The 11,209-nt window shown below is 39.0% G+C and overlaps 1 protein-coding gene across 1 annotated transcript; it reads left to right on the top strand.

The window, feature by feature from the left end:
* Window positions 1–3,135: 3,135 nt before the first annotated feature.
* Window positions 3,136–10,441, top strand: LOC309705835 (uncharacterized protein). The gene is made up of 5 exons (XM_082531847.1): window positions 3,136–3,618; window positions 4,199–4,230; window positions 5,483–5,585; window positions 5,667–6,260; window positions 8,858–10,441. The coding sequence occupies exons 2-5, from the start codon at window positions 4,204–4,206 to the stop codon at window positions 9,274–9,276; spliced, it is 1,143 nt and encodes a 380-aa protein (XP_082387973.1). The 5' UTR covers window positions 3,136–3,618; window positions 4,199–4,203; the 3' UTR covers window positions 9,277–10,441.
* The last annotated feature ends 768 nt before the right edge of the window (window positions 10,442–11,209 follow it).

Below are 11,209 nucleotides of genomic sequence, written 5' to 3'. Positions count from 1 at the left end.
GGTAAACCGTAATGGAGCTGCATGTCCGGCAACTTCATTGTATGCATTAATTTAACAATCATAATCTCTTAATCTCTCAATTTTCATTTATTTGAAAACAGTTTATGATTTTTTGTCACTTAAGTAAATGTTTAATAGTGAATGTAGTAGACCGATTCTTTGGGTTCAGTCATGTCTTCGACAACTCTGTGTTCACCACGCTTGTTGCAAAGACGTGCAAAAGCACACCTGAAAATGTGTGTGCAAAACTGAATTTAAGACGAATCCCTCAAAAACAGCAAAGCTCTGCAGCTGCACAGGTCATGTGGTGATAGAATAAATACACTGGTATGTGTAAGTACATTTTTTTTGTCAGCAAGCGAGCTAAAATGTATTTAGCTGCCAAATGGAGATTATCAGTGTGATTAAATGAGTTTGTTAGGCCAGCTAGAAGCCTGCTGGACACTCCTAGGTGAGGTGTTTCAGATATGTCCCATCAGGAGGAGCCGCTGAGTTAGAACTGTTACATCTTTTGGCTGGCTTGCGAAATGCTTTGGGAGCATCAGTAGCATCAGGAGCATGAGTAAGACCAAATTTTCACTCGGTGCTACCTCAACACTCAGCATAACTGCTGTTACAGTCGATCTGATGTGCTTGCTTTGCCTACAAATATAACAATGACAACCCTCAGATCAATGTATTTTCTAAAACTACCTTACATAATAACCAGTAAATAGCCGAGCCTTAGTTTAGTTCAGATTAAACATACTATGAAGAACAAAATGGGACATCATTGAGAGCCGCATTTCTTCATGGGAGACTTCATTTACTCACTCATACACACATGAATCTTTTTCAGGAGGGTTCCAACCATTAAAGACAAACTGGAGCTACAATCCGTGTTGTGTACCAACTTGAAACCATTTGTGGTTGATTTTATAGATCTCACTAAAAATAGGATGTATGCCATTCAAATGCAGTGGAGAGTCAGATGATATAACCAAACACGACGTCAGGTATAGAAGCTATTGATGCATTTGATGCCCAGAGTGGACACCAAACATACATAAATATAAAATTTATTTAATCCCACACTGGGAAATTCACTTGTTACAGCAGCACAACTGACAGCTAGAAAAGTGAATTGGAGATATATTATATCAGCGCATTAAAAAAAGCCAAAATCCTATAATATTTACAGATGGTTACTATATACAGTAAAATACAACATTTTTTTAATAGTGATAATTATATACATGAATTTTTAAATAGTATTATCACCTCAAACAAAGAGATGCCTACTGGGTTTAGGCTCTTTAGGTCACCAGTTACCCTGGACGTCTATGGCTCATGTGTCTTGTGATAATTACTTTGGTCCTAAAATAGAGTCACTTTGTTGGTATAAATTAAATTAAATCAAATTTTTAATGCTGGGAGGTCAGTTTCTTTATCATAATTATGCAAATTCTCCTGACAATTGATCAACAACCACTGATCAGGGCCCACTGATCAAACACCACTGACCTCCCAGTCCATTGTTCCTTCTGTGGGCTGGTTTCAGTCATTGGGGAAACCTGCAGTCAGCTGAGACTGAAGGAGTCACTTGGATGAGTGATGAAACGTTTCTCCCACTGAAAACGCTGCGTCCAGACTAGCACTGAAGTGTTTGTCACACCTTCTGCAAATACCACCTTTTCCACAGAATGCTTCAATGAGTCTGGTAATGCTTGAAGCATGACGGCTTAATCTGGTTCATTTTTCAGATGTTTCTTAGTATTACTGTTTCATCTGAAAGCTGGCAGAGCCTGTTATCACGCCCCTTTGCCCACATAGTGTTTTTCCAATTTTTCAACAATAAATGACCTTTGGACTGCTCTTATGTCTATTTGCCCCCGATAGTAAAAGACTTAAAAAACAGGTTTAAACCCAGGTCTATAAGGTCTGTGTGATTTGTTTTAATCATTGCTTGTTCGATTTTTTCCACTTCTCTTCAAATGACCTCAATTCAATTTAATTCAGTTTCATTTATACAGTACCAACTCAGAACAACAGTCGCCTCAAGGTGCTTTAAATTTATATTGTAAGGTAGACCCTACTATAATACATGGAGATGAAAACCCAACAATCACATGACCCCCTATGCACAAGCACTTTGGCGACAGTGGGAAGGAAAAACTCCCTTTTAATAACAGGAAGAAACCTACGGCAGAACCAGGCTCAGGGAGGGGCGATCTGCCATGACCAGTTGGGGTGAGAGAAGGAAGACAGGATAAAAGACATGCTGTGGAACAGAGCCAGAGATGAGAGAGGTGACTGAAGAAGACATACTCAGTGCATCATGGGAGTCCCCCAGCAGCCTACACCTATTGCAGCATAACTAAAGGAGGATTCAGGGTCACGAGGTCCAGCCCTAACTATACGCTTTAGCAAAAAGGAAAGTTTTAAGCCTAATCTTAAAGGTAGAGCTAGTGTCTGTCTCCCAAATCCAAACTGGAAGCTGGTTCCATAGAAGAGGGGCCTGAAAACTGAAGGCTCTGCCTCCCATTCTACTTTTAAATACTCTAGGAACAACAAGTAGGCCTGCAGTGCGAGAGTGAAGTGCTCTAATGGGGATATATGATACTATAAGGTCATGTGAGAAGCAGGATTTTAAATTCAGTTCTGGATTTAAGAGGGAGCTGATGAGGGGAAGCCGTATAGGAGAAACATGCTCTCTCTTTTTAGTCCCTGTCAGTACTCGTGGTGCAGCATTTTGGATGCATACATACAAGTGTTTTTAACTGTGGATCATATCAGAATACTTTATTAATCCCGAGGGAAATTTGGGTTAATTAGGGATATTTCAGGTGATTTGAGATAGTGGACAGAAACAGCAGGCATGGTTGGCAAGTTTTAGCATGTCAGACAGAAATACTTTTCTAAGTATTTTTATGTACTAATGATTTTATCTGTCTCTTGTTTATGAGTCATCTGCATGAAGGAGAGTTTTCTTTAGCTTCCTCTGTTGTGCATTGTGGTCTATTGGAAGTATTCCCTCATATCTTGTCAGATTCCTATTTATTCCAATAAGTAGAGCAGCCACCTGTGAGAAAAGATAAAATCTGTGTGTGTGGGTGTGTGTGTGTATTTGCCTTCAATAACAAGTTGAAAAGGTAAAACCAAGCGAGCATAAATGTAGGATTTAACGCTCTATGTCACCTCCATGTTTCCAGTAAATATTGTATCTCTTACTATAATTCCTTCTTGGAGAATAGTACCTGCTTCACTTGGGCTGCACTCAGCCTACAGTTTTTTTGTTTCCAGATAAATCTTGCAATCAAGTCCCTGTCGCATTAGTTCACACCATAAAACCAAAACCCAATTGGTGGTATTTTAAAATCAAGTCTAACTAGCCTTACAGGTCTCAGTATCAAACAGCAACAAACGCGGGGTTTTCTGTAAGTTGCAAGTCTTGACTTGAATTTTGTTTCTCTCTCTTTACCTGTTTTCATCGCTGAATGGCCGGTTTTATGTACAATTAGTTTTCCTGGATCACTGCACACAGTTCCGTCAAAAGAAGGTAGGAGGGATTTGTTAAGGTAGGGAGTTAAATAGTACCTCAGATCTCAGATAAAGCAGACCCGAGGAAAGGAACACAAGGTGAGTCCATGCTACAGAGCTTACAGAATACGCTTTCAAATATATGATTCAAACTGAATCTTTTCATTTTATCATTTTGAATAATGTGAAGCTGCCTTTAGGTCTAAATGATACTAAAAAGCTGCCTGAAGTCACATCAGTAAAAAGGAGCACTGTGAGGATGTTGTTTGGGCAAATTTACTCAGCGGGGTAAATCAGAAAAATGCTGATGTGAGAGAAAAGCGCAGAGTATTTTCTACTAATAATGCGCTAATTTGTTAACAAAGATGCAGTCAGTTCGTTTCAGTAAAGAACTACAATCTATGAAGAAATCAACAGCAAATCAGCGGATCAAACACGGTGGTGGAGCAAAAGAAACAGTAAAGGGTTCTCTCTGAAACACGGCAGTCAGATAAATGAGAGGCTGATGAAGCGGAATTGAAATGATTTTGAAAAAGGGGTTATATTTACACACCGGTGCATATTTACACACTGGATCTTATAATAGTGAAGTGCATTTGTCATGCGTTTCATTTTTAAATAGCTTTTATTCCTGTTACTGCAAGATATCTGTGTTTCTTTCTCTTGTATGACTCTGCAGCTCAGATGGAGGAGACGGCAGCTGACAACAAGGTAAAGGAATTTCACCGATGTCCTTATCTCACAGTTACATCGTCGTGGTAATAGGATTTTCTGTCACTTTGAGTTTTGGATTCATCTTTTATTATCATTCTTACATTTTTAGTTTAACTTTTATTTTATTTTGCTTCAGTTCTTTCTTTTTTTTTGACTTGTTCCCCTCACTGTTCTGTGTTTGCACCTTTGTCCTCCTGTGGTCCTGTTTATTTGGGATCTTGTTTAGTGTTAGTCTTTGTGTGTCAGTGCACTTGGCTCTTGTTTATTTCTACTTCCACAAGTTACTTTGGTGGCTCGCGTTCGTTTGTTTCTCCTTTGTGATTGTTCTGCATGCTTTCAACTGTGTGAAATTACTTTCACAGCTTCTGTCTCTCATTCCCCATCAGCCCTCATTGTCACAAACACTGTGTACGGTCCCTCGTGTGCTCTCCAGAAGGAGGTCCTTGTTATTCATCACTGGCTTTTGTCTTTGTTTTTGTTAATGTTGGGTTTTTTTTACTGGTTTTTAAAGGCTCGCTTACTGTTGGAGCAGTTCAGCCTGCATGCCACATTTGGATGCTCACCTCCACATTCCACACACCTGTTGTGACCTGCATTTGGTTTATGGTGTCAGATTTGTCACAAACAAAAATGTCACTAAACAGAGTCATAAATACAGGATTCTAAACAAGACTATGTAGTATTTTCTATGTAAAGATTTAGTAGAAAATGGCATCCTGTGTAAATAACAAAGTCACACCAACCTGGTGTGTGTTATAGTTCAGGTTTCTCTGTTCATGTTTAGATAACCAGTTTTGGCCTTTTTATACAAAGAAAGAAACATAATCTTTACAGGATGCAGAGTAAATGTGAGTTTACATCTAATGTTTCACTCTGAACACTGAAATACTGGTGGAAGTAATGCTCAGGATTTAGAAAGTGATTAAGTGTAATGATGTGGGCGTTTGTTGTCTTTGTCTGAAGTCCAAACCTGTTGGGCTGTCTGTAAATAAAACACACCTAACTGTTTTAGTCTGAAATCCTACTGTGATATGAGTGGTTCTAGATTTTTATCATCTCATATTTAAGTTCTTTTATTTTTCATTCAAATGAGCATTTATTAAATATACTTGAACCTCTCTTTTTCATTTGAGATTAAAATGTTTTGATTGAATGTTTTGCCCTATAATAGAAGAACAGAATAGCTCTTTATTGTCATTGTACATGCACAATGAAATTATGGAAAAACACACTGTAACTCTTTTCTTAGTGCCTTCTAGCGAATGATGCTCATGAAGCTCAACAACCAGAAGAGAATGAGGAAAAGGGCAAGACTAAAACTACGTCTGAATCAGTTGCAGATAAAGACAAAGGTAATATTTTTAATCAGAAGCTTGGATTTTATAGCTTATATTTGCATTTTAAACTTACTGATTTTGTTTGGTTTGTTTCAGAACTGCCTGAGCTCACAATTGTGTTACTTGGTGACACAAATTCCATGGAGATTGGGCCAAACAACATTTTACTTGACCACGAAGAGAAATCCAATGTGGATCAGTTTTCATCCAAGTTGTATGATATGTGTGGTCGGCAAATCTCTGTCATTAATATGATCGGTCTCCAAAATGTTGCTAAAATCCCATCAGATCAGGCATTTCATGTCTTTCTCTTACTGGTGCCATATGGTCTGCATTGCAGCCATTACAGCTCAGGGATTCAGTGGCTAGAAAAGACGTTTGGAGAAGGATTTCTTCCTTATGTAATGACTGTTGTAACTCGTGAGCCAGGTGAAAAATGTGAAAGTGCACTGGCAGACCTGAAAGCTAACAGTGGTTTGACCGAAAAAAGATTCCACACATGTACAAGAAATATGACAGATGAAGATGAGATAATAGCTCTGTTAGAGAAAATAGATATCATGGTCTCTGAAAACAATCCCCACTGCTACAGTGGACTGATGTGTGATGAAGACAAAGACGAGGATCATCTGCAGCCAAACAAAAAAGCGGATGAGATCAGATCTTCAGGTTATCAGCATAAACAAAAAGGTGAGATGTTATGATGGAGAGAACTTAATTCCCATAAATACAGGTTTTTATGTTGAATGTTGTTGTTTTTATTTTACTTTTAATGCTTTTTATTGTTTTTCCCCCTGATTTTTGCTCTTGGCTTTCCAAAAATATTTTTATTAACATCCAATTCCCAATTACTGTAGAAATTAGCAGTAGATGTAGTAGAAGTTTTATGTTATTAACTCCATAACTGGTTTTCTTGAATGTTTACAGTGACCATTTCGTTTTAACAGGATTTACCTCATGTCAGCAAAATGCCCCCAACTATATATCAGATCCCCTCATTGTAGGAGTCAGTTTCTTATTCCTTAGTTTAACATTTGAGGCACTGGTTTATAGTTATTACTTTGAATACATAAACCAAACAATCCTCACCAGTTACTACCAGAACATATAGCTTTTAAATAGAAACAAAAACACGAATAACATGCCTTCACATAGAAATAAAAAAATATAGCTTCCCAATCCCACTAACACTTTCTTCCCTGAGAAGCTCATAAGAGTTACTCAGTCCAGGATCAGGATAATTCATTTAACTGTTCAATGACGCAGCTGTTACAGTAGTCCATGAACATGGGTTTTCTGGGTTTCAGGAATATCTATTACGCTGTAATTAAATATTTTAGTGGAGAAAGTGGCCTTTTGTATTTGTGGCTATTGGTAGCTGTCAAAGCTGAGCATTGGTAATTATGGCTACTGGATCCTGTCAGGGGAATGCCAGTGGCGGCTGGCTAAGGAGGTCGTGCCCTGCCCCCACCCAGCTGCTTCCAGGTTGACCATCTCAGGGGAAGACCCCCCATTTTCAATGTTTGTATGGGTGTCAAGCACACACAGTGTTGCTGCCAGACCTAGACTCCTGCGAGCACTGCTGCATAATGCAGATTGTTGGAATGGTGTTGGCAGCCTGAAAAGCCATTGCTTGTGTTTCTGACACGACAGCGAAGCCTAGTGGTGAATCCAGCTCAGCTGCTGCTTGCAGGGTGGACATAGTCAAGGACACGGAGGCTCATTTTCCTCCTAGACTCTAAAGAAGGGCACAGAAAAGATGAGGAGGAGGATATTAACAAACATATCCTTGGAGATGAAAATTAGGTGGATGAGGAAGATTCCATTCTTTTTTCCCTACAACTATAGGCAGATCACACTACTCAGCCTTCCCAGGAAGGCCTGTGCTAGGGTACCAGAGAGGGGAGTCCATCCATTAGTTGAACCTCAGATTGAAGAACAAGTCATGGAATGCTAAACCAGCTCTTTGTCCTCTCTGGGCTGTTTGAGTGTGTATGGGAGTTTTTCCAACCACTTTACATGTGCTTTGTAGACTTGCAGAAAATAAGTCACCATGTTGAAGGATTCTGTGGTGGGTACTTTCGGAGTATTGGGTACCTGGCCCATTCTTATGAGCCTTTCGGTCCCTGCACAATCTCAGTGAGACCCTAGTTTGCATTACCAACAGTAAGTCATTTTTATGAGGCCATGGTTCTTAGCTGGAAAAGGGTTAGTGCCCAGGGATGAGTTGCAGCCCCAAGTGGAAGTGTTTAAGTTTCTTGGAGTGTTGTTCACAAATGAGGGGAACAAGAGAACTCTATGGATCCCAAAAAGTTGATTCTGTTCATCTGGGCATAGGATTTTCAGTGGGAGAAATGTTTCGTCACTCAACAAAGTGACTTCTTCAGTCTCAGCTGACTGCAGGTTTCCCCAATCGTATAAATAGTATATTGGGGAAGATTGGGGAAACCTGCACCCAGGACCCAGGAGAGGGAGGTCTGGGCTTCACTGCATCTTGGCCTTGGACTGGACTGGTTAGATCTAACTGAATGCAGGCAACCCCACAAATAGAAACTGAAGATGGCTGCATTAAAGGCCTGGCAGAGCATCTCAAGAGAGGAAACAGCATTTGGTCCATGTTTTTTAGAGTTCAGTCAGTCATTGACTGCAATGGATTCTCATCCAAATGATAAAACAATCCTGATCTAAAATGATGTCATTCTGTCCAATTAATTTTGAGTCTTTGAAAACGGAGGCTTATGAATAAAAATGGCTGTAATTCCTAAACAATTAACACAACCTTTTTTGTAAAATCCCTTTAATTAAAGCTAAAAGTCTTTGCTTCCATCACATCTTGATTGTTTGATTTAAAATCCACTGTGGAGGAGTATAGGGGCAAAACTACAAAAATAGTATCTTCATTTAACTAATTATGGAACCACCATTCCTAATTATTTAGAGAACTTAATTAGCTCCTGATATGGTCGACATGGGTCACTTCTCTCAGTTAGGAACTTTAAGTGAAACTGTTTGTGTTTGTCTGAATCTGCATGTATGTAAACTTACAGACTTTTTTTTACACTAATTTTACTAGTTGGCTACACAATGCTTCCCCCAGCAGATTTACCTCATTATGCATTTCAAAAAAGTTCATGAAATACTTTTGCAGCAGTTTGACTGTTTATTTACTCATTGTACAGATTATATCAGATATGTTCTTTAATTTTTCTTATATATAATTGTGCTGCTACTATAGTGTATTATACCATTATTGAAATGTATTTTGTCTTTATTATTATTACTTTTAGAACTAGCCTCTGCTCTTCGACAGTCGGCCTCTGCTGTTGGACGATCAGCATCTGCTGTTGGACAGTCAGCCTCTGCTTGTTGGACAGTTGGCCGCTGTTTTTGGACGGTTGGCCGATGCAGTTGGGCATTTGGTCGCTGTGGTTGGAAGGTTGGCCGCTGCGGTTGGACGGTTGGCCGCTGTTTTTGGACAGTCAGCCGTTGTGGTCGTGCGATGAACTGCTGCCTTTGGTTGGCCACCCGCTGCTGCTGGGTGGTCAGCCACTGTGGCTGGGCATTCAGCCGCTGCTTTTGGAATTTCAGGCACTGGTTTTGGGCAGTCAGCCGCTGCTACTGGAAGGTCATCCGCGGATGCTGGAAGTTCATTCGCTGGTGTTGGATGGTCAGGCGGCATTGTTGGGACTGTATGCCACTGCTCTAATATCTTGTTTATATTTTAAAGACCAAATTTCCAAATGCAGAATTTGCTTTAAACAGACTAAATTGTTCCCGTTTTGATCTAGATTTTGTATTATATATGATGCGATATTGTGTCCACCCAGTAGTAATCTATCCCAGTTGGATTTTTGTGCATTTTCATTGTGTTTTTATGTTCATTTATCATAATGTCTGCTTCCTTGTTGCCCAGGTCACTCGGGAAACTAACTTTTTAAATCTCAGGGAATTTTTTTATCAAAAGAAATCATTGAAATTACCCAATGGGCAGAAATTACAACTGCGATAATGATGACTAGCTCCCCTATTTATCTGGAAAGTTTTTTTCCTAATATCATCACTTTAATTATGTAAATTTCCCCCTGAGACATTATGTCCTCTGTAGTTGACACAGATAAACAGAGAGGTGCGTTTTTTCCCTCAGTTCTTAAGAGGTTAATAATGTTAAATCATATACAAACACCAAAAGATTTTGGTTTAATCGAATATATAAAACAATATATGTGCGTCATTGAGTGTTGTAGTTTCCTAACTCCTTTACTCTGCAGTCTCTAAACAAAGGCCGTGTGAGACTACATTTTAATAGCGCCATATGTGATTTCAGTCAGTAGAGGGCACTGTTTACTGTTAACTTATTTGTAGTGGCTCAGCATACAGACAACTAATATTATACAATCATGAGTTAATTTACAACAGCAAGATGCACTCCAACAACACAAACCTTCACCAAGGCAACTCACTGTCAGGGCAGTACTTACTATTAAGGGAATAGTGCTGTATTTTGTATATTTTCATTGTGTTTTCTTTGATATTTTGAAACCTTTTTCATGTGAATATATACATGCATGACATTTATTTCATTCTTTAATAAAATTCATTTAAATGTTTAATAATAAATATTAAAAGTATGCATGAGAATTCTACATGTATTCAAACTGTTATGTATCTAAACACTTATAATCTGTTACTGTTGTGTACATAACAAAGTCATAATAAAATAAATGTTACCAAAACAAACAAAAGTTGCACAATTTTAAGCCTATTTTTAAAAGATAAAAGAAATTTTATGAATGTTTCACCTTATTTAATCCTACAGAAGAGGTCAGAGATTCAAAGTAACAATATAATTAGAATCATTCCCTAAATGTCTGTATGTTGTCAATACAAATGTCAGTGAGAAACATAGATTTAACTAGCTATAGCAGTTTTTATCACTTTGACGGTCTATTGACTTTGAAGGAGAGGTCAGAGGTCAAATGTGACATGATATCTGAAATCTGCATATGGCCAGGGACTTGCAGGGAGCGTGAGCACCTGCCCATTTCCTGATGGGTGCCCCAAGTGCCCTTTTCATGAGGCATGTTTTTAAACTTTATTTTATTCTTTTTTTTTTTTTTATGTCTGTGTTTGTGTGTGGAGTCCTGCCTGTGCCCCTCAACAATAACATTTAACTATTATTCACAATTTTGCTAAATAAAATGATCCGGCTTGCATTAGTCACATGAAAACCATGAACCAAAGCTCACCTTTGGCAGCAGAGCGCGCTGGTGGAACAAGCTTGCAAAGCGCACGCTCGTTTTTTGCTGCCTGGGCGATGCGGAGCTGTAGGGGAAGCACCGTAATTAATTGGGAGACGCAGACTGATGCAACAAAAACCAATAAGTAGGGTGTACAGCGTACACTATAGTCTATAACAACAGGAATATTAGGTTATTGTGTGCACGATGAAAGCTGTCTTGTGGCAACTGACGAATTGAAACAAATGAGCGTGCTGTGTGTGCAAAAGTGCGACAAAACATTACCTGTCCTTTTATTAAATGCTCAATTAGTGGTGGTCATTAGCTGACCCTGTGCGATTCCCAGGTAATAACTAACTGGGTAAGGGTTACAGGGGTCTTAGTCTGGCAACCGTTTTAGGG

Source organism: Aulonocara stuartgranti (assembly GCF_965226115.1).
Source record: "Aulonocara stuartgranti genome assembly, chromosome: 4".
Classification (NCBI taxonomy): domain Eukaryota; kingdom Metazoa; phylum Chordata; class Actinopteri; order Cichliformes; family Cichlidae; genus Aulonocara; species Aulonocara stuartgranti.
The sequence above is the reverse complement of the archived record's forward strand: the minus strand, read 5'-3'. Positions and strand labels throughout refer to the sequence as shown.